Source organism: Nannobrachium achirus, assembly GCF_963921795.1.
Source record: "Nannobrachium achirus genome assembly, chromosome: 8".
In the NCBI taxonomy this organism is placed as follows: domain Eukaryota; kingdom Metazoa; phylum Chordata; class Actinopteri; order Myctophiformes; family Myctophidae; genus Nannobrachium; species Nannobrachium achirus.
The window spans coordinates 9,135,967-9,162,664 of NC_137817.1; the positions used below are offsets into that span (position 1 = coordinate 9,135,967).

Here is a 26,698-nt window from a genome sequence, read left to right on the forward strand (position 1 = left end):
AGAAGGGAATAGCTTCAGAAATAGTGTCATATCCTGGAATAAATTCCTTACCAAAATTTGTATTCAACAATGTGTTTGTAAAGGTCTCTAGTAACACATCCCACAAAGACTGAAATTCAGTTTCCCTAGGCGAATCAGTTACAGCTGATGAAAGTTGGAGTCCCATTAAATTAACTATACAGGATAAAACACACCAAAATAAATATGCTTTAAGTAGCATGTGAGGGGTCAAACTGGGGGTTTTTAAAGATTCTGAATCCATTGCAAGCATTTGTTTTGCACGGAAAACATTCCTTGGGGTCAAGGCGGCTCCCACAAAACTTTGAAAAGTGATGACTCATCACTAAACAATAATTTTATGGGGGCTGTTTCTACGTTTCTAAGTAAAAAACCCTAAAAGTACTTCTTCCATCACTGCACATCCACACAGGAATCGACAGGATGGTGTCTGGTGCCATCGCTCTGTGCTTCCTGCCTCTGCTCCTGACGCTGCTCATCCGCTACCGCTTCTACTTTGTGCTGTTCTACCGGGCGGTGCTGGTGCGGATCTGGAGGGACTGCAAGACGGGGCTGAGCCGCGAGGAGCGCGCCTTCCAGTACGTCCTGACCGAGGCCACGCCCGGAGACCCCGAGAGCATCCTGAACGCCTTCGATGACTGGTGCACCAAGGTGGAGTTCATCAGCAACATCGGGCCCAAGAAAGGTGAGGATTAACCACTTGGAGCAAGGGTCTTCAACAGGGGGTCCGGGACCCCTGCAAGGGGGTCCTCAGAGTTACTACAGGGAGTCCTCCAAATCTTTGTGTGATAGAAAGAAAAAAAGAAAAGAGACAGATTCTTAACCAGATTCTGAGAGCTTTAGCCAAAATTGCAGATCTACAAGCTGCGAGGCGTTGTGAGCTTGTAGATCGGCTATTTTCGGCAAAGCGGTTTGGTGTAGAGGGGAAAAAGAGCAGACTAAGTACAGAGTGAAAGGTCAAGTTTATTAAGTATTGACGGTTCGAGTTGTTAAATAACTGAAAACACAAATTTATATGAATCCAAAATACCCTAATGATTGTGCTGTCAAACAATTAAACTAAATGGAATCAATGAAAAGGTTGTGGGGGTCCCTGCTTCATCTCTCTCTCAACTAAGGGGTCCTTGGCCTGAAAACGTTGAAGACCCCTGTTCTATACATTTTGGCCTTTTGAAAATGATGATCTCACTGGTAGCAGGTTTCTGAATGGTCCACAGCCCTTCTCTGAGACTAAAGTAAATAGAGAAGAAGAGGAAGACTTCGAATGAAAGGGAACACCAGTCTGAAACAGAAAGTCTGTTTTTGTGTGTGTGTTTTGTTGTACGGTACTTTTTTGTCGCTGGAGAATGAGTAACACAGCAAAGGTGAGACTATTTGTTTTTATATTTGGTAGCTCATGTTAGAGGGTTTCAACAACTTGCGATGCCCAAAAATAAGGCAAATGGACTGGCCAAGGACCACTTAGCTGAGAGAGAGAGATGAAGCAGGGAACTCCAGATTCTGGATAGTTTCATTGTTTGACAGCACAATCATCAGTGTATTTTGCATTCATGTCAATTTGTGTTATCAGATAAATAACCACTTGAAACGTCAATGCTTAATAAACTTGACCTTTCACTCTGTACTTAGTCAACCTGTGGACAATATGCCTTCCGGTTGGTTTCAAGATTTCTAGCGGAAGTGCTGCGTTTAACGGAAGTTACGTTAGGGGAAAACCGGGGAAGCTCACTTCCGGGGAAGCTCAGACGGCGGAAGTTGAACACTTTCTGCCTTATATTGTCACCAGGCTTTTCTCTTCGCAGATGAGTAAAGCCTGGCTACGCGAGGCTAGTACTTAGTCTGCTCTTTTCCCCCCCTCTACACCAAACCTCTTTGCCAAAAATAGACGATCTACAAGCTCGCAACGCCTCGCAGAGGACCCCCTGTAGTAACTCTGAGGACCCCCTAGGGGTCCCAGACCCCTGTTGAAGACCCCTGCATTAAGACATATGCCATGATTCTGTGAATGTAACCTTAACTGTACCTTTAATATGTGTGTCCTTGTATGCCATCCTTTATGTGGACATGAATACATTGTTAAAATGTCCAGGTAAGATCCTGGACAGACTGCTGGCAGAGCGCAGTCCCATGACGGTGCTGGAGCTGGGTGCCCACTGCGGGTACAGCACGGTGCGCATGGCCATGGCACTGCCACCCGGCGCCAAGATCTACAGCTTGGAGATGGACCAGGGCAACGCCACCATAGCCGAGAAGGTCGTACGCCTGGCGGGGTTTGACGAACGCACGGTGAGAGGACACACACACACACACACACACACACACACACACACACACACACACACACACACACAGTCTGAAGTTTGCATGTTCTCTCCGTGTTTGCGTTGGGTTTCCTACGTACTACGGTTCCCTCCCACACCAAAACACATAAATTGCATGCTACGGTAAGTACAGTACATACATACTGTACATCTGCTAATGGCCTTGAGCAAGGTACTGACTGGCATTACATCTGGAGTTGGCCCTGAGCACCGTTCCCCGAGCGCTTTAGATACATTACATTGTTCATTATATTCACCCATTCACACACACATTCATACACCGATGGCGGAGGAAACCATGCAAGGCACCAACCTGCACATCGGGAGCAATTAAGGGTTCAGCGTCTTGCTCAAGGACACTTCGGCACCAACTCTGGGGGAGCCCGGGATCGAACTGGGAACCCAACAGGTGTGTTGTCCATGCTTACCATTGTTCGTGCCTATAGTTACTTCTGACCTGTTTGTGTCCAGGTGGAGTTGATTGTGAAGCCCTCGGACGAGGTCATTCCTCAGCTGCGCTCTGACTACGGTGTGGAGACGTTGGACTTCATCTTCATGGACCACTGGAAGAAATGCTACAAGCCTGATCTAGAGGTAAAGCCATGAGACAAGGAACCTTCACATCCACTGGTGGTCAAGGAAGAAGTTCTCAGATATTTTACTTAGTGTTCAAGGTCATTATACGGTGACTGAGTGTCTGTGTCACTACCAGAAATGTGTGAATAATTCCAGACCTTCTTCTTTGTGTTTTCAGCTGCTGGAAGGTTCTGGTCTGCTGGGGAAAGGCTCCATGATCCTGGCTGACAACGTGTTGTTCCCCGGGGCACCCAACTTCCTGCGATACATACGCAAGAGCGGCCTGTACGAATGGAGGGTCCACCGTGCCTGCCTGGAGTACAGCCAAGGCATCAGGGACGGCATGGCCGAGCTCATATACCAGGGGGTCAAATAGAAAACTGAGGAACCAGTTACGCCCTATTCCAAAGGTAGCAAAAAAATAGAACTACAATCTCACAACACATTGCATCACAACGCCTTGTGAGCTTCTGGATCTGCTGTTTTCGCTACTCTTTAAAATCTCTGAATGATATGACAAGTGGTTAATTTATCTATAATTACACCAGCTAGAATTTAATCCAATGACAGAATATACTTTATAACAAGGGTCTTCAACAGGGGGTCCGGGACCCCTAGGGGGTCCTCGAAATCTTTGTGTGATAGAAACCTTTTTTCCTCCTTTTTTATACTAAGCATTTGAACGCTAGCGTCCATATTCGGAGAACTTGAGCCAAAAATAGCAGATCTACAAGCTCACAACGACTCGCAGCGCGAGACGTTGTGAGCTTGTAGATCGGCTATTTTCGGCAAAGAGGTTTGGTGGGAGAGGGGGAAAAAAGAGCTCACTAAGTACAGAGTGGCCGGTCAAGTTTATTAAGTATTGACGGTTCAAGTGGTTAAATATCTGAAAACACAAATTGACGTGAATCCAAAATACACTGATGATTGTGCTGTCAAACGATTAAACTATATGGAATCTATGAACAGGTTGTGGGGGTCCCTGCTTCATCTCTCTCTCGACTAAGGGGTCCTTGGCCTGAAAACTTTGAAGACCCCTGCTTTGTAAGAATAACACACTTCTCCCAGAAGGAGATAGTCAGTGGGTCGGCTGAGCAGCAGAGGTAGGCCTAGTGGCAGGTTCATCCTCCCCCAGCAGAACAACAGACCTTTGTGCAGGTAGCCCTGGGGCTGTGCAATACCACACACGGTCACTCCAATCAGCCCATGAACTAATGACTCTTGCTCACGCCCATAACTCTGCTGCTTTTGCTCTAGGTCTAATTGGGGGTTGGCATTATTCCTTTGCTCTTGTAAGATCTGTTTTCATGTCATTACTGTATACAATGTATTTTACTGTACATATTTAGTCCCAGTGCAGAGGTCCAGGCAAGTTATTTAGTTATGTAAGTTTAATCTGGTGTCCTTCCTTTAGTTGCTACGTAGCCTAGCTATCTTGTTGCTGACCAGGGAGACAGAGAATCAAATGCAAAAGCATGTCAAAGAGAACATATTTGTACTTTTTCTGTAAAGTAGGCTACTTGCGCTTTATTCTTGCTCTGTAAAGCACTTTGAGTTGCATTTAATGTCATGAAAGGTGCTATACAAATAAAGTTGTTAATTATTATTATTATTATTATTATTATTATTATTTGGTTCCATTTGTACACTCTCTGTGCTACAGACACATAAGGGTCCATTTGGTTGGTAACAGACTAACAGGATAGGTGGGCAACTGGGCACTAGTGACTACATCTGAGCACTGGTGTAAAATTGTCTTGACGGATCATGTACCATGCATATTCACATCATGCATACCGGTACTTTACATTACTTGAAACCACTTTTCAAATATTTAATTTTTTTAAATGTTGGACAACAGTCAATTTGGTGCCCAGATGTCCACCTGTTTCCTAATGCCTATATGCCAACAAATTCCATCAAAGCGTACCAGCACCCTCTGCTGGATAATATCTGTAATTACAACAAGTCTTCCCCCCTTGCTTTTTGTGAGTTTCTATTATCCATATTTCATCATATTAATTAGGTTCACACTCCTTTGCAATATTTGTCAGCTATAGGCTATTGGGCTTTTAAGCCGTGACATCATTTTGTAGGCAGAGGATAATCTGCCCCCAGAGCATTTTCTGTCCCTCGCTATTTTCAACAGATCCGAGACAAAAATAACGACTAAAGTATAATTCTAACACTTTCCTTTCAACAACAAAGAGAAGAAAAATGTGTAAATAGTAAAAATAGTAAAAAGATTCACGGAAACTGGGGGCAGAAATGCTCCTCTGCCTACAAAATGATGTCATACTTAGCCCCATACAGTCAAATTTAACTCAGTGACTCAAAAGTAGCTACGACAAACATGATGGCCCAAAAAATGGGAACTATGAAATAGGCTATCCATAGAGGTATAATATAAGGCATTGGTTCTCAAAGTGGGGTCCGGGGACCCCCAGGGGCCCTTGAGGGAGTTCCAGGGGGAGTGGAAATCTCGATATTTCAACGTCCCATTAGTCCGACTAAGGGTTAGGGTTAGGTCGGGTTTAGGCATAGTTGGGTAAGGTTTAGGCTTAGGCATAGTAGCATTCACCAGGTTAGCGTTCCCCAGCGTCGGACTAGAGCTGTAAAAATATGGGGGTCCTTGGACCTTGACATGAAAAAGTTTGAGAAGCACCTGAAGTTGAAACAGAGCTGAACCAACAAACTTTGACGTCCCTGGCCCCCCACAAACGTCATCACGTGAGTTTGCGCAATGACGACGGTACCAGAGCCAATCACAGCGCACGTTTCAAGGAGAGCACGCCGACGTCTTGACGCCGGTCACCAGTTCCACCAATCAGAACGCACGTTTCAAGGAGAGTTGGAGGAGGAGCAAATAAGGCAATGGAGGAAGCTTAAATAGCAGATCAACAAGGTCACAAGACTCACAACACGTCGTGGTCGCGACGTGTTGAGGTCTTGTATATCTGCTGTTTTCGGAACCACCATCATCGACGCCGTCGGTACGTACCGAGACTGAGCAAAGATTAGCCGACGGGGGACTGACTGTGTGTGTCATGCTGACGACGTTGGAGTCAATTTAACCACGTTTTCTCTTCTCGTGGGGACATTTCCTTGGTTTAAACGCCTCCTCGGTTGTTGTCTTTTCCGAGGGGGACACAATTACATTTGTTTGGGACATAATTTGGGACCTTATTCCATTAGTTTCCGTGATGAACAGCGTGGGAGAGGGCTGCACCGAGCTGAAGCGGGAGTACGACCAGTGCTTCAACCGCTGGTTCGCCGACAAGTTCCTGAAGGGGGACCGCGGGGGGGACCCGTGCACCGACACCTTCAAGAAGTACCAGCAGTGCGTGCGCCAGGCCATCCGCGACAAGGACATCCCCGTGGACGGAGTGGACTTCATGGGGGCCAACAGGGGGGACGACGACGACAGCAGCAAGCCGCAGAGCTGAGGATGATGATGATGCAACCCATCTGACTGCAAACATAATGACTTGAGCCTGCCTTGATCCTTTATCTGAACGGAGGGAAACGTTAACCGTTACCATAATATGACAATAAACAGAAGTGGGGACAGGCTCTCTCTGCTAACTGCTCCTACCTCTGGCTTTAAACTCCATGTATGGAGATAACTGACGTCATGGACAGAACGGCCCATACAAGGAGATATTTGCAGTGTGTCTGTTTGATACCATTTTCTATACGTAAACCAAATTGGAATTTGGATGTAATTAATTATATATATATATATATAATATATGCGAAATCATGGAAAAATGAAAGACGTTTTCATTTATTTTGCTATGACTTATAGAAAATGATTATTATGTGAAGCGTTTAAGTTGTTAACCAACTTGAATCCTACCATTTAGTGGGCAACATGCACTGGAAATATCTGATCTACAAGGTCACAATGTGTCGCACGCAGGATGATGGCTGGGCAATTGCCTTGTAGACTGTGTATTTATTTTCGGTAAAAACATTTTGCTGTATAGAGGGAAATACTCGAGAATCTAGTATTGAGCCCTGGTTAAATTTAGACTAGCCAATCTCCCAGTGTGGTTGTCAAGCCATTTGCCACTGCTGTTGTTGTTGTTGTTATTCTCCTGGCTCACCTGCCGGTGACTCCTCTTCAACATTCCCTGCTGACAAAGCCTGCAGGAGTCAAATATCGCCCTCCCTGCCCAGCTTTCCCCTATCGCCAAAATAAAAGTCTGGGTTTCCGAGGCTAATAACAATAGGCGTTCACACCGTAACTATCGGATAACAGCATTGGTCTTGTGGGGGGAGTTCTTTTCTATATCAGACGGACATGGATACAAATAATTGATGGAGAGGTGACTGTCTGCCAGTAAAGACATGGATGGGCCAGGGGTACTGTGCTCCCAGGGGCCCCTGGGAGCCTGTCAGGGGCCTTTTCAGAGCTTCAGGGGCCCATTTCAAACAAACACATTTAGGAATCAGAGCTGCCTACGCGATGACCCCAATAACAGACAGTTCTTTCAGGAATGTCTGCTATCCCCCAACAACTATTAATCTATAGCAGTGGTTCTTTTAACGTTGGGCCCAGCGACCCCCAGGAGACCTTGTTGGGGTCTCCCCAGCTACATGATTGATAATTATGATCCAAATGGACCCTTAATTGGTCTCTAATTCTTGGTTATACAAAACATTTGTACACTCAGAGTTAAACTAGTAAGTGTTTTACATGTGATGTTGATATGGTTTCAGAGATGGAAAAAAAAGTATATCCAATGGGGGTCCGTGGCCTAACGCATATCAAACTGGGGTTCCTTGAAATTAAAAAATCACACCCAATGTGAAGTGAGCGGTGGTCGTGCTTGCATAATGTCTTCAGACTAGGATTTGAGTCTAGGATGTACAGGCTATGCTACACGTTTTACTATGGCAAAACGCTGAGGAAAAAGGCTACAGACACACACCCAACCACTCTATGGAGCGGTTTACCACCGCTCAAAAAAGTTCAGAACCACTGATCTATAGAGATGCAGTATTAACACTGTAAACTAAGGATACATGCGTAAGATAAGATGCTGAGCATTGACAGATATTTAAGCAGCAAACAGCAAGTGTGATTGTAACAAAGCTGTATGTCTGTTTGCAGCTAAACTATGCACACCTTGCCTTAGGAAGGGGATTCGTGCCCCTCCTTGTTGTCCTGTAGAATTCAGCTGGAAGGTGATGCTTGCAACTGCAGCAGATCTTGAGCAGAGCTGAGCATTTTGTTTAAGCCTGTTTTTATTTAATGTAGACTTTTGCAATATGGAGGAGGTGTGAACTACTCCATGTATTGATTGACTACACTGGTTATAAAAGCAAGATTATGTGACTACACAAACTGCTCAGATTACTTCTTTTATGTTTTTCTGTTGATTGTGTGTTTTTTCTAGTTGAGTGGGAATCCATTGGTGGTGTAATAATTAACACTCTTAAGTAAAAGTAGCAACTCCAGATTGTAGAGCATTTTGCCAACAACAATAAAAGATGCCGGAAATGTAACGATTGGAAATGCAACTGTAAACCTTAAAATCCTCAGTGTTAAAAACCATTTGTAACTGAGTGTACCAAATGGATCCTTATGGTCCATTTGGTAATAATAATACAGGTGCTGTAAGCGATGTTTTATGGTAACTACAAATTTTCTTTTTTTCCCCCTTTTTTTTAACGAAAGGTAAAATTATTACAATATTCTGATTGTAATCATTGTATCACTGTACAGTGTTTTTTCAGGTTTCCGGATGTGAAAATTATAGAACATCTACAATCTCACAGCCCATTACATCACGACCTGTGAGCTTGAAGATTGCCTATTTTCCCTACATTTGCATGAAGCTGGAATATGGTGATACAAGGTCTCTGCCCTACAGTCACGATATGGGGGGAGAGAGAGAGAGTGAACATGGGATTCACATGGGAACGGTGTGGCTCCATTGCGGATCTCACTGTTCATGTGACCAGCCTTTGACTGGTCATCATCAGTCATCTAGTAGCCTCGGAAACCCAGGCTTATTTTGTCATCTAGTGACAGTGGTTCTCAACTTTTGGGTCGGGACTCCCCATGTGATTTTGGGGGTATCCCCAGATTACATTAAAGTTCAAATATGATTATTTTTGGGGGGTTGCAGCCTGAAAAGGTTGAGGTGAAGAAATTGTGATGATACTTGTGTCTGTGTGGCCTGTTGGCAGTTTACACAAGAAACGTGCTGCTTTCTCTACAGTAGCTCCGAACACATATGGGTCGGGACCCATTCGTGGGTCACGGACCAATTTTCCGGGAGTAAATATCCTGTTTTTTTATATATGTTTTTATCGCAAAGACATTCTATTAAAAATATACCTTTAAGAAGTAGTGAAGATCTACTATCCTATATTCTGATCATTGCTCTATAGTGTTTCAAAATTCCTTTTAAAGGAGTAGTTCACGCCCAAAATGATTTTTCTTTTATTGATTACTCATGCCATGGAGACTTGAGTTCAATAATAGTTTTTTTTTGTATTTGCCGCATTCCTAAGACAAAGAATGCATTATAGTAAATGTACCCCCATTGATTCCGGATGGGGACCCAAATCAATTTGGGTCCCCATCTGGAATCAATGGGGATACATTTATTGTAATCAAATTATTGTCTTAGGAATGCAACCAAAAACAACAAATATTATTTAACTCTCCATGGCATGAGTAATCTATAAGAAAAAAGTTATTTTGGAGGTGAACTACTCCTTTAAGGTGGTAGGTGGATCACCAATTCCATCCCCACAAAGATCATTTATCAGCTGCGATCAAGTTCCATGTTTGTCTGCTGACACACACATTTTGTCAAGGACTACACAACCTTCAACCAAAAAACAAACATCTCTGAGTACTTCCACCACTGGCTGTGACTGTGAGCCATCCATCCATGCAGGGGTGAATGCAGTCCACTAGAGGGCATCATTACACAGGAGAAAGGCCTGATTCCAGTCCATGGAGAAAACCATAAGAACAGAAGACAGAATGAAGCTTGTGTTGGGTCGTCCTCAAAAGTCGACTCTTTGATGGAACATCAGGAACAACATACTGAATCAGTGAGTATGTAGTAAAATGTCCATACTGGCTTCATTGCATGAGCCTAAATAAGGGGTTGATAACAGCCATTTAATGGGCTGATACTTCTGAAACGGGTGCAGCATTCCACTAACCGGTGTGCTCATAAACACACTCATACACATTTGATTATAGTTGCTAAAATCACATTCATCTTATCATTGAACACAGCCGTTCGGTTGTCTATTTCTACTGGGGTCTGGTGTTTAAATTTAAATTAAATTGAAAGCGGCACCATATAGCTTTTATTTAATGTAAAAAAAGAAAATCGTCCAAACTTGTCTCCATGCTCTTCTATTGAGACAGATTTAAGATTGTGTCAAAGGTCATGTCTCACCTAGACACATGGATCTGACTGACACAGATTCTGACCTGATGGTCAAGATTAAAATGTATCCCCTTAGCAAGCAGGAAACAGGGTTCAAATCCTGGGTTGAAGAGAAGAGTGACATAGTGCAGCTTTAACTATTATTTAGTGGTAGCCTACTGGGACATTTATTCAAGTAGTGTACTTTAGTACAAGGTGTGTGTACATTGTTTGAGTATTTCTATTTGCAGATGCTTTATACTACTACTGCTCTCTATATCTCAGAGGGGAATGTTGTTACCTGCTGGTTTATGCTATGTGTAGATATTTGAGATTTCAGCCTCTCCTTGACATGTTGTTCTTTAATGTTTTTTTGTCATTAAATACCGGTATCTTTGTAATGAAAAAAGGTTATACGTTATATTTACATGTTGAAATACAATATTATGAAACATATTTACATCAGGAAATATCTTTACATTATGGAACATCATTATATTTAGGAATATTGTTACTATGCATTATTAAATAAATCATTGTGAAATGTGACATTACAAAATATCTTATGACATATCCTTACATGAAATCCTTACATCTGTGCAAAGCCGAAATTTTGAGTGGAGACAGAGGGAAATATTAATTCTCCTTAGCTCATGAAAATAATAACTAGAAATGCACTCTGTCGAGGTGCCAACTTGCCAACTCAAGTAGGCCATATGGCCATATAGCCTACTTGTGCGCAAGCAGATTGATTGGGCTACTGGTCTCTGATTGGGCTACATTCTACATTCCCAGCCGATTGCAGTACTTGCGCTCTGCTTGCGCAAGTAATAATAGATTGTTCTTTTAACAGTGATAATGTCACTGTGTAGTCTCATGTCATCAGGGGTGTTTCAGCAGGAGAATGGAGTGCGTCTAAAATGGTAGACAAAGGTCCAGGGCCCACCTGGGTGTTCAGGGGCCACGGGCCATCTGAGGGGCCTGGAGTGGTACCACAAGTCATCTAAGGTACCACAAGTCATTTGAGGCACCACAAGTCATCTGAGGTACCGGCTTCAGCGTCCACAGTACTGGGAGTTGATGCGGTGCAAAACGTCGAACAGGGCATCAAGGAACTTCTCCGCTGATCTCTCCTCGTAGCGCTCACACTGTGGACACTCTGCTTCTACTGTCTGAGAGAGAGGGAGAGAGAGAGAGAGAGAGAGAGAGAGAGAGAGAGAGAGAGAGTCACTACTACACTACTACTTGTCGATCTCTCAACAAGCCATTTACAAATAGAAACAATCATCTTCAAATCACAAATAAATACATGAATACATTGATTTGGGAAAATCACATTCAGTTGATCATCTATTACAGAAAATGCATCACCATAACAAGCTAAGATCCCATTGAACTGAAGAGCATCCCTTTGCAGATCACCAATAAATCATTATTCTGGCTTTCACCATCCTATTAATACTCGGTTCGCTCCTTTCCCCCCCTCTGCAATTACTTTACTGAACTTGACCTAAAATTCTGCCCAGAATAGGGACACACATAACACATTTGATTTGTGAAAATGTGTGGAAATGTTTCATAATGGGTGCTCACCTATGATGACTAAAATATGAATATAAATAAAATAGGGAGGTTTGTAGCAGTGACCACAAATTCATGTGAATTATGTGAAATGCCATGAATGTGCACGTATACGCACGCACGCACGCACGCACGCACGCACGCACGCACGCACACACACACACACACACACACACACACACACACACACACACACACACACACACACACACACACACACACACACACACACTTATTTGTAATATCCTACATGACAGCTAAAGTGCATTCAGCTGGATACAATTCCAAAAAGGGAACATTTGTAGTTGTTATGTCTGACCCTTCTAAACATTAGTCAGCCTAGCCCTAAAGGGTCTACTCTATAGTTTTCTTTCAGAAACAAGGAAATAAAAAAAGGAATGATCAAAGATTAGCAGCAATATTTTCGTTGTTGAAATGCATGGCTGGCATAGTATTTACTGCAACATGACCATTATGCAGTTTAATCGCTGTTCTATGTTTAGCCTCATTATTAGCTTATTATTAGCTATTATTTAATTAGCTACAGGTAATTAGCCAGCTGCTTCATCACCTGGCGAGTGAGGCTGCGTTCATGAATCAAATACACATCAAGTTCTTGTAGATCTGCAATATTCTGTGAATTTTCGCTACATGTTTGACCATAGGGAAACCAGGGTTTGTGTGGTTAAAGGCTTCTTCACCGATTTCGAATAGACGAAAGAAGAAAATAGGGCTTAATTAATGTATGTTTTGTATTAACTCTTTCAGTGCCTATCCCGAACATGTTCGGGATATTTCAATCCAAAACAATTTTTTATTTGCTATTTTACTTACCCCGAGCTGCTTGGAGCAACGTGGGTGGTCCCGGCTCGCCCAGCGCTCACCAACGAGAGACGCTAGATGCTCCGACGATTTATTCCATTGAAAATGGTTTAAAATAAAGTTTAGAGCCCCCCAAAAAAAACCTCGGTACCGGTACCGGTACCGGGACGTATTCCAGGGTGCCTATCCCGAACATGTCTGGGATATTTAATAAAATGAATTATTTAATCGGAGGCCTCAACGAAGCCCCGGTCTAGACGTCCATCCCTGGCCGGGACTTAGACTCGGCCATCCACGGGCCGTATTCGCGCTAACGGCCGCATCGCGCCGCCCACTCCAATAATAAATCACATCTTTAGACAGGATTTTCTCCGGATTGTGTTCCCAGACCCAAAGAGAAAGTTTTTTGCGGCTGAAATAGCTTCAGATCGGGCTTCTAAATGGGTTAGCATTTTGGCTACGTGTCAGCTAGCTTCCTCCTCTCGTCACCCATAGCATTGACTGGAGTGAAAACACAAGCCAGTTGGGAGAGGGTCGACGAAAGCTATAAAGAAGGTCTATGGATACATTTCTGGCACTCTAGCGCCCCTTGTGGCCGGCGGCACTGTATGAGTTAATAATCTAAAACTACAAAGTAACTAGTGATTAAAGATGACAAAATGTTAAGGGAAGTAAAAAAAACTAACAGTACAATACTTGAGTTATGTGTTACTTTACACCACTGTGCGTGCGTGTGTTCATGTGTGCGTGCAGCATCCGTGCGTCCAATGTGCTTGAATATGTGTGCATGTGTATGTGTCCAGTCGATCCTCCCTCACCCCATTGACCTTCATCATCACCCCGAGAATGGCTAGCATCCTGGGTAGTGCAGGTCTTTTAGGCCGGGTTCTAGGTACTGGTGTTGTATAGATGTTCCATTCCTTGATGAGTACTTTAGCTTCTGCTGCGAAGCAGCTGAGCATGGATTTGGGACATTTCTGCTGGAGAAAACATACTGTACAGTCACAATAGCATTAACATCACTGTTGTCAGGCAGAAACTCTCCGTACTTAAACTTTTAATTTCTTTCAATGCAACTGCAATCCAATTACATTTTATTATAGTGCCAAATCAGTTGCCTCAAGACACAGACACCCAACAGAAAGCCACTTCAACCACATGTTCATATACATCCATACATAATTTAGGGCGACAAGAAAATGTTTTGAGCACAACTGATATAGCAACACATGGTTTACAGAAAACTGTTAACATTTGGAAGACATTTTGTAGAATGGGCCTCAGGACTTAATGGGTTAAATAAGTCATAAACAGCTGTCCCAGCTGTTCTTTTGTCCAACTAGCAACTCCAGCATAGCCCCTCCGGGTTATATGGGATGTCATGATAATGATCTTTATTTATTTATCACATGTCATGCATATGATGCAACTCAAAGTGCTTTACACATTAAACATAGTGCCTTCTTAAAATGAGCATTAGTGAGACGGTAACAGCCGCATGCTGAAACAATGCCCGACATCACTGACTGACATCACGGAACACCATATATGGGCATAAATGGGTGAAACAGTCTGCATGCAATCAATCAATGATTTGCATTGCATCTGCTATTTTTGAAGTATAAAATAATGGTTAAAGTGAAAATCTAAAGTGACACAGAAAACTAGAACTGAATTGTCGATGAACTGAAGTGGTTCTCAAACATTTTGGTATCAGGGACCCCCAAATTGATATGTATTTCGCCGTGGCCCCCCACCTGAAATAACTTTGTAACCCCCCCTTTATAAAGAGAATAATTGTGAGCTTGTATTGCAAATGTTTAAACTGTTCCTCATGTTGGCCCCTGGAGTCCCCGGACCCCACTTTGAGAATCACTAGTTCAGTGTAGAAAACATAAAGTGATAATATGTAAACACATACGTCATAGTTGAGCGGCGTAGGGGTGTAAAGGCTGGTGTCAAACCATGTCTGATGAGAAAGACACACACACACACACACACACACACACACACACACACACACACACACACACACACACACACACACACACACACACACACACACACACACACACAGGCCTACAGTTAAAGGCTATTGAGATAATAATAACAATACAATGAAAATACTGCATCCACAGAGCTTCTTCTACAGCTTCTTCCTTTCTTTTTTTATCATGATAATTGTAATAACTTTGTTGGGACATCAAACCTCCAGAATTGGGTTACCTCTGAAGCTATAACCTGATGTCAGTAATTATTATACATCTGTTTTCATTAGGTAAGTTACTCTGCTTTTCACATCTGCTACTTTTTAACCCTATATAAATATTCATAGACTACTACATGATTGCTGCTTTATATTGAAGTGATGGGCTAATATTTGTAAAAATGCGATCTCTAGTGGCTGAATGTTGTCCCCTTTAAACTGGAGTTCTAATCTACACCACCAGGGTAAGACCAGAAATAACTGATCTACAAGCTAATAGGCTCAACAAATGTGATGTGTGACACATTGAATGAAGATGTAATTTGCATCACAATGTGCTGACAGTATAATTCAACTCAATACATACACTAATACTCGTAGCCCTTAATCACTCCACGGCTGCAGCATAATACTCCAACCGAATAAGAACCTTTTCAGCTCCAACAGGTCATTAACAAACTGATATCAAAAGGACTTTGGCAGTGACATGCCAACCTTCATTTCAGCAGTTCTTGCTCATCCAAGATTTTAGCCAAGCACCAGCTAACCAAACATCAAGTGTGATGGGTCATGATTTATATTGTTTTACTTCTGCAAACTGCCAGCAGCGTATCATGGACCTTTTTGAAGGGTACCAGAGGCGTACAGGAGGTACAAACATCAACGACAATCCAACTTTCTGACTACCTAACACAACCAGACAGCAATTAATGAATCATCATAGCACACACTTTGTCCACTGTGGCTATCGCAAGAAAAGGCAGAATTATGTCAAAGCATGTTGCTGGTGAACAGGTGATGCAAACAGACAGAATTATGTTGTATTATGGTAGAATTACCATTGCAGCACTGATGAAGATATAGATGTTCAGAAGAGAAGCCAAAATGTCCTGGGTTCGCTAAACCCTGCACAAGCTGACAAAAGTTTTCTGATGTTTGTAGTATGCTGCAGGCTTTACAGTCTCAAACATTTAAAATAGCATAATCAACTCTCATAGAGGTTTGGCATGTGAATGTAGAATCTTGCAATAACCCCAAAATCTTAAATGCATTTAATCAGAGACTTCTAAAGATATCTTGATTCCAGGTGCGTGGCATATATTGACATATTACTAAGGGGTTGTTCCTACAGGTGTGGCATATTGGCATAATTAATATATTCGTGAAATTGAAAATGAGGGCAAAGATAGGGCCAAGTTCGACGTACTATAAAACTCCTTTGCGGATGAGGTGAGAAAGATACTTGACATGGAAACCTATGACGATTATCTTTTTCTTAAATTATTATCCCACAATTTTGTAACCCATTTTCACCCAGTGCCAGCTGTAATCCTGGGCGCTACTTTCACTCTGCCAAGAGTGAGAGCTCTGGAGAGCCCCGAAATGAGCTCATGCTTCCTTCAAGTATGAGGTGTGACCTGGCCGATTCTTATCACCTGACAGGGGGGAGCCTCCCCTGTAGGACGTAGGGCATGGAAGGAACACGTTATTCCAATTGAATTGAAGCCATGGACCTTCTAGCTGTGGACATGTGTGACTATTGATCACACATTTATATTTCTGAAGATTTAGACCAAGTTGTGTGAACTGTAGGACTTAAACTAAAGTATTACTCAGCCTGCCTATCTTACGTTGTTACCACAGCAACCAATGCAGACATGCTGACGATGTTTGTATGTAAATTATAAACGAATCCAATCTGATTAGATGTGACTGCAGACTGAACCCTGTAGTCCAGGGGTGCGGGTCGCATTGCGCGAAAGGTGACTTGATGTAGTCATAACGGGAGCACCTCTGTGTGTAGTTGTTGCTATGGTATCGACTAGAGTAATCCACATCACCAGTAAAGCTATTGTGAGGGAAAGGACACTCACTGCTGGTAATGTCATCAAATACCTCATAGGCCTATCTTTAGAAGATGTTTTGCGTTGTGTAAATGGAATACAGGGAGGTTCTGGATAATGTGGGCCAAGTCAAATATCTGTGTTTTAGAACAACATCATTCAAATCCGGGGCCAAGGAGCCTGCTGGGAGGACAGATGTTGTCCTGAACCAATACACCCTGGTCATCCTCTAATCCAATCTAATTTCAGACGAGTTCTAAATGATCATTCTGGCGTCTCCCTGGGACCCCAACGTAAGAAATAATAACAATTATTAATGAAAATAGCAGATCTACAAGCTAACAGCGTGTCACACTGTTATAGAAAAGCCTTGATGTATTAATACAAGTAGTAATACAGTAGGGTGAACAAATGAGAACATGTGTTGTTAATAAAGGTCTCATGTTGTTGGCCGGTTCCCCAGGGCACTGTCCATTTTCTCCATCAAATTTCTTTGTTGAAAATAGCAGATCTACACGTTGTAGTCTTGTGAGCCAAACTGTTGCCTCCCACAATTTTCAAATGCTTCCGTCATACAGTCTGGAGCAATAGACCATATTCACACAGCGGCCAGCTTGCCACCCCGTTGCCACCCTGGTTTTTCAGTGCAAAATTCAAACATGGCCGCCAGGTGAATATTGTCTGCCGGTATAGAAGCTCTGAAAATGATCAGGCGATTAAAGCCGAAATCCTGCCGTTTGGTCTCTAGAGTCACGCACATTATATATATATCCTGGACAACATCACCACACCAGTGCTGCCTCTACATAGACTTAAGTCCCGTCACCCGTACAGCAGGGCGGCACAAGATCTGCTCAGGTCCACCCCTGAGGACCAGCCTACAGAGGCATGGTTGGCGGCAGCCTGGAAGCGGGGGTGGGAGTCGGCCGGGCCAACACGCATCCACTGTCTGTTACATCCAGGACCCGGGAGGCGGCATCAAAGGAGAGGAACTGCCACGCCGGCAATGGACTCTTCTGAACCGCCTGAGAACTGGGGTCGGACGCTTCAAAGCGTCCTTGCAAAGGTGGGGCTTGGCCGACGGAGCAGCATGTGAGTGTGGGGAGCCGGAGCGGACCGCTGACCACATAATCAACGCCTGTCCTCTGTATAAACCACCCTCGGAGGCCGGCCTCTTCCATGTGGGACCTGAGACGAGGGCCTGGCTGTGTGCTACTGATCCGGACATCTTGATGATGACACACGAAAGAAGAAGAATTTGGAGATTGTGGTATAGTTGTCTGGCTATGCCAGATGTACACTACACATCGCGTGTGCGTGTGTGTGTGTGTGTGTGTGTGCGTGCGTGCGTGCATGTGTGCGTGGGCGCACATCTGAAGGTGACCTCCACACACTGCTGAAAACGTATAATGACTCAACACTTTTGTGTCACTCAACATCCTGTGGATGGGCATGTTTGAAACCGGTGATACATCATCCTGGAGAGGGTGCTTAAAGCTGTACTGTGGAAGCTGCTCAACTAGTGGTCAGTAGCGGTAATGCTTTTTTTGGACGTTTTGGTGGTCCGCGGTCCACCTCCGCCTCGCCGATACGCATCCGTAGAGCCATCTCCCGTCATTTTTAGACCAGGATTGAGGGAGTAGCAGGCAAGATTCCTTCACCAATGTAAACACAGTTGCTGAGGGAAGCTACTTCCTGAAGAGACAGCAAGACTCGCTGTGATTGGCCGGTGGTGTATGATCTGCGCTGTGATTGGCCGGTAGTGTATCATTTTGCCGGGAAATACAGCCCCTGTCAAGGCTATGTAGAAAACATATAAAGAAAAGGCTTTTGGGGCTGAAATTAACAGAGTGGGTGTTCTAAAACTTTAGTGATTTAGTAGTTAGGACAATTTTAAGATTTGTTTTATTAAAAAAGTTACATAGTATAACTTTAAGATAATGTATGTTACACTATTAAATGGTAAATGGTGCATTTATATTGCGCTTTTTATCCAAAGCGCTTTACATAGAGTGTGCATTACATTCACCCATTCACACATGACAAATGACAGAGGAAATCATGCAAGGCACCAACCTGCACATCGGGAGCAACTAGGGGTTCAGCGTCTTGCTCAAGGACACTTCGACACTAACCCTGGGAGAGCCCGGGATCGAACTGGGAACCTCGCGGGTTCCCATCCGGCCACTCTACTGGCCACTCTACCCATGAGCCACTGCCGCCCGTAGTGGTTGAATATATTAACTAATTATGCTGGAGACCCCCTGGAACCACCCCAAGGGCCCCTGGGGGTTCCCGGACCCCACTTTGAGAACCACTGTCTAGGCAAGAGAGTTGACGCTGCAGCTAAAGGGTAAGATATTGCCTGTACTTTCACATTTTTGACACTGCTGCTTAAAGGTAATGTATTTGACCTGTGTCTAGGTCAAGACTCCACATCCAATGTTTTGAATCTTTATTTTTATGTTTTATCTCTACTTTCTATTCTTTTATTACTATTACTTTGCTGTTGTATTTTATTGTATTGCTATGTTCGCACAGTTATTGCTGCTTGTACTTGTATAGGCCTACTGTAAGTAAGAGACAAATACATCTTTTTGATTCATGTTCGATAATAATATCACAATTTAATAATATTAATTAGTCATGCACAGCAATGTTGCTATACAGCAACACACATTTTTTCCCCTCCATACATTTCTTGAGAATTTAATTGGGTCAGAATTTAGTAGGCGTTTTTAGAATCGGCCACAGGCCTTTTTAGCAAATGGAACCCTGATATATTGCTCATACAGTATTTGTAAAAAAAAAATTAAATAAAAAAAAAATCTAAAAAAATAAAAATAAATACAGATTGAGAATAAAAAAACAGCCTTACTGTACCTTGCCTTTGATTTTCTCCTTGAAGGCTTCTACCATTGTGGAGGTCTCAACAGTGCTCAACAGACAGTCCTGCTGTCCATGTGTCTGTCTGGGATGGTCCAGGACACACAGACAGACGGACAGACACAGTAAGATGGCTCCTCTGTGCTGTCGTCCAGTCAGCATGTCACTGCCCTCACATCTTGTTCTGTCTTCGCGTGTGTATCTGTCTGTCGATGGGGTCGGTTCGTCGTTCAGGAGCTGTAGTTCCAGACTCTATATAGCATTCGGAGATTGTGGAATAGTTGTCTGGCTATGCGAGACTACACTAACTGTACCATGGTTATAACAAGTTCTATTCATACCATAACGCCCCCAAAAAGGTGTGGTCTTCATTGACCTCGCGTCATTGGTTTGCTTCCCTCCTTTGTGAGTAGGATTTCATACAAAACCAGTGTACATTCAAGGGAAACCCTCTTAACACACCGGGTGCCCAGGATTATTCAACATTTAATCGGTCAGTCCAATTAACTTTTTGTTTTGTCATTTATTTACTGTAAAAGCATCCTTTTTTGATTGTAATTATTTAAGTGAGTGATTTTACTGGGTTGTTCCCACAACTTCCCAGCGGCTGCTAGTAGCTATAGGACACTGGTTTTACTGAGTGGATCCCAGTGGCTGCTAGTAGGACACTGGTTTTACTGGGTGGCTCCCAGTAGAGTTTTTACTGGGGGAAGCTGTTCAGGTGTTCAGTCGACAATTGTTGAATATATCTAAGATTTAATAAAGGAACCCTTTCCAAAAACGTCTGTGTGTGAATATAATTCCAGTTACAGAGCTAATCCCACAGGATCTCCTGGTATGCGTTCCACGTGTGTCCATCCAATGTGTTCCATCAATGTTAAGTCACACTGCTGCGACAATCCAACCTTTATCCCACGAGCCTGTTGGAAGAAATTGTAGACTTTAGTATACATCGGCCCATGTGGAATATTTGACTTGCATGCATATCTCTGCTGTCGGGCCGAAACCTACTAACTCCAAAATGTTCATTTTTGGGAAAATGAGCTCATGTGGAGTTAGGAGGTTTTGACCGAATGGCTCTTTACTACTTTTCATTTGTTCAATATTATTTTAACCAACACACAGACGTAAAGGGTGTTCAATAACACATATCTATGAAAAAAAGAGAGGGCCAATCTGGTGGAGTTAGCTGATTTGGTCGAAAGTGTGGAGTTAGGAGGTTTTGTCCCAAGCACTTTTTACTACTTTACATTGGTTAAATATTATTTTAACCGACACTCAGATGTAATCAATAGCCCTGATTTATGCCAAAAAAATCTAAAACCTCAAAAATGAGGTTTTGGCCAGACAGTGACGTTATACTGTATATATATGTATATATATATTTTTTGTGTTCACTCTAGTAGAGTGTGACTCTACTATGAACCTTTCATTATCTGACCCGTTTCTAGATTCCTATAGTGTATCTATTCTTCTTCCACTTTCCTTAAAATTACAAACAATGGAGCTTGTCTGAAAACAACGTGTCTGCAAACCAGTGATGTGACAATAAAGCTGATTCAGATTATTTCTGATTCTGACTTCAAAACACACAAGCGCACACACACGCACGCACGCACGCACGCACGCACTCACGCACGCATGCACGCACACACACGCACACACGCACACATCCAGTAGTCTTAGAAATGACATAAATAAAATGAAAATACCTTTTGCTTGCAGTCTCTGTTCTTCACTCCTGAGCCTTATCTGTGCCTACAGGCCACCGACATTCCTCAAAGGTGGGAAAATGTTCCTCCAACGCCAAAACTGGAACAAAAGGGAAAGAATGATGTTTGTAAAACAAACCAAAAATAAATAAAAATTAAATGCTGGTACTTGTGTTAGGAAGTGTTCAGCCCATGAGCTACAGTAGGAATGTGAGGGAGGATGGTGTAACAGTGGAGAAAAAAAGACAGATATGTCTTAATAATGAGAAAACCATATGCCTCCCTCTCCCTCCCTCCCTCCCTCCCTCTCTGTCTCTCTCTGTCTCTCTCTCACTCTCTCTCTGTGTCATTCTCCTCCTACCTGTATAATCTTTTCTCAAACACAGCAGTGTTGGAGGAAGTGCGTTTTTTACATGGATGTAATAACAGTAGCAATCCCACAATGCGTGTGTGTGTGTCTGTCTGTCTGTCTGTCTGTCTGTCTGTCTGTCTGTCTGTCTGTCTGTCTGTCTGTGTGTGTGTGTGTGTGTGTGTGTGTGTGTGTGTGTGTGTGTGTGTGTGTGTGTGTGTCTGTCTGTGTGTGTGATATATCCATACATACATGTACATATACGTATACATACATACATACATACATACATACATACATACATACATACAGCACATACATACATATATCATCAAGTCAAGGCTTGAGTTTTGTATTACTAATTTAAACGTGCAAAGCAGTCGTTTTCAAATAATTGTAGTGGACTAAAAAGTGCTATATTTGCCAATGAGGTGTACTGTAGTGGATGAGCAGTATTAAGTAAACAGAAATACTCAAGTAAAACAGAAAGTATCTCAGACTTGAGTAAAGCTTTCAACCCAGTGTTGTGTGGCTCCGGGGCTTCAGGAATGTCCTTTGGCAAGGAAAAATAAATAATTCACACCCTCAGTGCTGCTGCTTCTGCTGTGCGTGTGTGTGTGTGTGTGTGTGTGTGTGTGTGTGTGTGTGTGTGTGTGTGTGTGTGTGTGTGTGTGTGTGTGTGTGTGTGTGTGTGTGTGTGTGTGTGTGACTCTTGTGCTGTCTCTGCTGCCATATATGGCAGAGACTCCATGGCCACTTGTGCCCACAGAGTGCTGTGTAAAATGCGTGATGTATCCTGAGGACAACATATCCGTGAGTCTGTGAATCAGGCACGTGCACACATAGACATCAAAGGGGGCTTGAGCCCCTGCCCTTTTATCTATCTGTAAAAAGTGCCCTCTCTAGACCATGCATGCAGTTTTTAACTAAAAACTTTTTAACTGAAAAAATGCATATGCCCTCTTTCCATGCCATACCTGAAGGCAGCATTCAAGAGAATTGCCTTGTCCAAACTTGAACTTGAATGCAGCATATTATGTTGAAAAAAATGCCCTCTCTGTGTAGAAATCCATGCCGTTACGCCACATCTCCAGTATTGACTATGCTTAGTTCACTGTGGTATCAAGCACTGAAAATAGCCGACCTCCAAGCTCAGAACGCGTCGCAGCGTGACGCTTGGAGGTCTGCTATTTTCAATATTTTCGCCAAAAGGCCCTTTTAGAAATTTCAGCCCCTGCCTCTCTAACATTCTCTGCACGTCCCTGCTGTGAATGTAACCTTTACTGCACCTAAGATATTTCATCCTTGCATCTCCCTGTGTGTGTGTGTGTGTGTGTGTGTGTGTGTGTGTGTGTGTGTGTGTGTGTGTGTGTGTGTGTGTGTGTGTGTGTGTTTGTGTGTTAGGATGTTGTCCTATCATGCCTAGGGTGTTGTTGTATTTCCTTTGTCTCCTGTGTGTATTCACAGGCCTCTCCTTTGTTATTTTATGCTGTTTGAACAGCAAACACCAAAAGGGAAATAAACAGGCTTTCCAAATGGTATGCGACCCATGATAAGATAGAAGAATCAAACCTCGGTTCGAAGTGAAGCGGTGAATTTTTATTCTATGTGTTCTAGAGCTATGAAATCTGTGTTCTAGATCTATACATTCTGTGTTCTAGATCTATACTTTCTATGTGCTTTAGTTCTATATTTTTATGAATTCTGAATGAATGAATGATTTTGTGCCAAATTGGCATGTGAAGCTTGACCAATCCTCAATTGGTCAAGAATGCACGGGACATGTACGGCACAGACAAAACTGACCAATCACAGCGCAGAGATGCACGGGACAGGTACGGGACACACAAAGCCACTCCTTGGAAGCGGCTTTCACCGCTTCTAAAAATAATCTCAGAAACAAATTCCTTGTGCAATTCCTTTACAGTATCAGCCTCTGGAAATCCTGACAGCCTGCCTGGGCTGGGGGTTTCTATGGCGATCTATAAGAGCATTGGCCACGCTTTATCTGTCATTTGTGCCACTCTACCAATAAGTGGCAGCACGCAATACACCGGTAACTCTTGTCACAAGCCAGTTTTCACCAGGTCGCTATTATAATCTGCTGTGTTTCTGCCGTGCGCAATGTTCTCCTGGGCGTCGATTTCGAAAGGATCGAAGACGGGAAAGTACATCCATGCTGCTGTAGCGGTCAGGCACGAGGTGTACTCCTTTGGAGGGCACAGTGGCACCAAGCCCTGTCAACAGATGGGTGTGAGGGTCTTCAACACAGTGTCTTTGAGCTGGTTGAAGTTGCCCCCGGTGACCACTGGAACAAAGGAACGTCCCCGTGAGGTTCCGTCCATGCATACGCATCACACAGCTGTGCTTATAGGAGACGCCATCTACATCTGGGGGGGAAGCAAATGTGACCCTTTTGGGCAGAGCAATGTGCTCTACGCATTTGAGGCAGACACCCACAGATGGTTCAAGCCCAAGGTTTCTGGGAAGGTTCCGAAGGCAAGGTCCGACCACTCCGCCTGCGTCTTGGGGAAGGTAATGTTTGTCCACGGAGGATACATTTTGTCGACTGAACTCTTCTCAACTCATCTCTCAACTAACGACATCTACAAAAATGACATCTACACGTTGGACACCTCCACAATGGCCTGGTCTTTCATCAGCTCCCGAGGTACTCCGCCTCCAGTGTCCTCCGGTCACTCTGCCACCATCATCGGGACAAAGATGTTTGTGTGCGGCGGCATGGGGAACCAGTTCAGATCAGATCAGATCAGAGTGTTTGACACAGATACAAACTGCTGGCTGCCCTCTGCACATATTCCCCCAGACGGACATCTCCCAGGCAGGTGTCTTTCAGCCTTTACCTACCATGGAGAGCTTTACATATATGATGGTTCCTCGAAACGAACCTTCAATGGACTGTGGAAATTAAACCCAGAGACCCTCTCCTGGAGGAAGGTTGAGCCCAAGGGGAACGGCCCATGTTGGATCCTTCTGAAGTACTGCTGCATGGTGGGAGATCGTGTCGTCCTCTTTGGAGGATGCAATGGATACATTTTAGACTTAAACCCTAAGCTGAAGACTTTATGCAAGCTAGCCGTTACTCAGTATGGTCTGGGCCAGTCGGAACTCACACACAACATCAGGTGGGAACTGGCAGCAACGACAAAGAAAACAGCGAGAAAAAGAAAGAAACGAATTTGGTAAGGGTGGGAACTGGCAGTAATGAATACGAACAGCAACAGAAGAAAAAAAGAATTGCACCTGTGTGAAGTGAGAGGTGCTCACTTCACCCGAAAAAGCTACGGGGGGGAAATACCTTTTCTATGACATGGTTCAATGTTGAGCATTCCTAAATGCCCTCGATTGGTAGATGTAGGGGGCCCCTCAGCATGTGATTCCAGTTTGGGGTTGATTGTTGTGTTCATGATATTCACCTTATTCCTGGCCACTCCCAGGAAGGAGGGTGAAACACCTGGCCTGGGCGACCAGTATGTTATACCAAAACCTTATAAGTTCATTCTCCGCAAAACAATTACCGACAGTACAAAGGCAGGGTCCTTTGCCAATGAGGAGCAGCGTTCTAGGTGACATCATCAGCAACAAGTGCGACCTAATATAAATAACAACAACACGTGGGCTCGAGACCAATACGTTATATCAGTACGTTAAACCAAAACTTTATAGACCAAGGTTATTCTCAAAAAAAACTAGACCAGGTCAACCTGGTTGTGCCAGACCCCCTGTCTGTCATCATCATTTATGACATCATGCCTTTTGTAGGCATGTCATCATCATGTCATCATCATATATACCCTTTATATAGAAAAGGGACAGACCGACATTTGCTTATGTAGGCCTACCCATTTCATGGGTCTGGCAATAAAAATAAATACCGACAGTACAAAGGCAGGGCCTTTAGCCAATGAGGGAGCCGTGAGCCCACACTGTTTCGTAGGAAGAGTATTTCTAATGTTTTTTTTTTAACCAGTGGTTCCCATTTCTTCTTTTTTTAATATATATCAAGGGTTAAGCGATGGAGCGTTTACCTTCTGATTACCACACTGCTTGATAGTTTGGAGCATTTCCGATACTTCTGTGACCGTGGAGAGCAAAGGTCGGTTTCTCAGTGGTTTTGTCAACTATGAAGGTTAAATAACAAATTGAACCCCCATGCCCCTCGCAATGATGGCAGCAAAATCTGTGAGAGCCGCTGAAAGTTTGTGTCTCATTCACTTACTATACACTATACTAAACTACTATATACTACAAAAATCTGCTTTAAGTAGCATGTGAGGGGTCAAACTAGGGGTTTTTAATTATTCTGAATCCATTGCAAGCATTTGTTTTGCATGACAAACATTCCTTGGGCTAAAAAAAGCCCCCACAACATTGTGAAAAGTGATGACTCATCACTAAACCATAGTGTTGTGGGGCTGTTTTTTAGCCCAAGGAATGTTTTCATGCCAAACAAATGCTTGCAATGGATTCAGAATAATTAAAAAAAATCCCACCCAATGTGAAGTGAGCGGTGGTCGTGCTTGCATAACGTCTTCAGACTAGGATTTAAGTCTAGGATACACAGGCTATGCTACACACACACGTTTTGCAAAACGCTGAGGAAAAAGGCTACAGACACACGCACAGCCACTCTATGGAGCGGTTTACCACCGCTCAAAAAAAAACTAGTTTGACCCCTCACATGCTACTTAAAGCAGATTTTTTGGGGGGTATTTTGAGAAACAGACCTTTGCTCTCCACGGTCACAGAAGTATCGGAAATGCCCCAACTATAATATGTAACCATGCACTCAGCTACGACCACTTGAGAGACATGACACGGAACTCGAAGTCAGTTCACCAACCGCTTTAGTTTATTAATGTGGTTGCTATAGGCTACTGCTGCTACTGTTCTCGGTCCGAGAACTTTTCCAACACACAGGGTCGATCAGCAGGACGTCCCACACCTACCAACGTG

General features: G+C 43.4%; 3 protein-coding genes across 3 annotated transcripts; all 3 read left to right on the forward strand.

Moving 5' to 3' along the window:
• Positions 1–441: 441 nt before the first annotated feature.
• tomt (transmembrane O-methyltransferase) lies at positions 442–3,291 on the forward strand (the record flags this gene model as incomplete). The annotated part of the gene is made up of 4 exons (XM_080732165.1): positions 442–703; positions 2,108–2,304; positions 2,811–2,933; positions 3,094–3,291. 4 exons carry the CDS (start codon positions 442–444, stop codon positions 3,289–3,291), a joined length of 780 nt encoding a protein of 259 aa, XP_080588291.1.
• A 2,690-nt stretch (positions 3,292–5,981) lies between these two features.
• On the forward strand, positions 5,982–6,513 carry triap1 (TP53 regulated inhibitor of apoptosis 1). The gene has a single exon (XM_080731409.1). The coding sequence runs from the start codon at positions 6,119–6,121 to the stop codon at positions 6,359–6,361; it is 243 nt and encodes an 80-aa protein (XP_080587535.1). The 5' UTR covers positions 5,982–6,118; the 3' UTR covers positions 6,362–6,513.
• A 17,332-nt stretch (positions 6,514–23,845) lies between these two features.
• Positions 23,846–25,191, forward strand: LOC308289488 (kelch domain-containing protein 3-like; the record flags this gene model as incomplete). Its single annotated transcript, XM_080731176.1, has 2 exons — positions 23,846–24,733; positions 25,180–25,191. The coding sequence occupies 2 exons, from the start codon at positions 23,846–23,848 to the stop codon at positions 25,189–25,191; spliced, it is 900 nt and encodes a 299-aa protein (XP_080587302.1).
• Between the last annotated feature and the right edge of the window lie 1,507 nt (positions 25,192–26,698).

Excerpts from the sequence above, each read along its gene's own strand:
- triap1 (XM_080731409.1), top strand. The coding sequence starts at position 6,119 with ATGAACAGCGTGGGAGAGGGCTGCACCGAGCTGAAGCGGGAGTACGAC.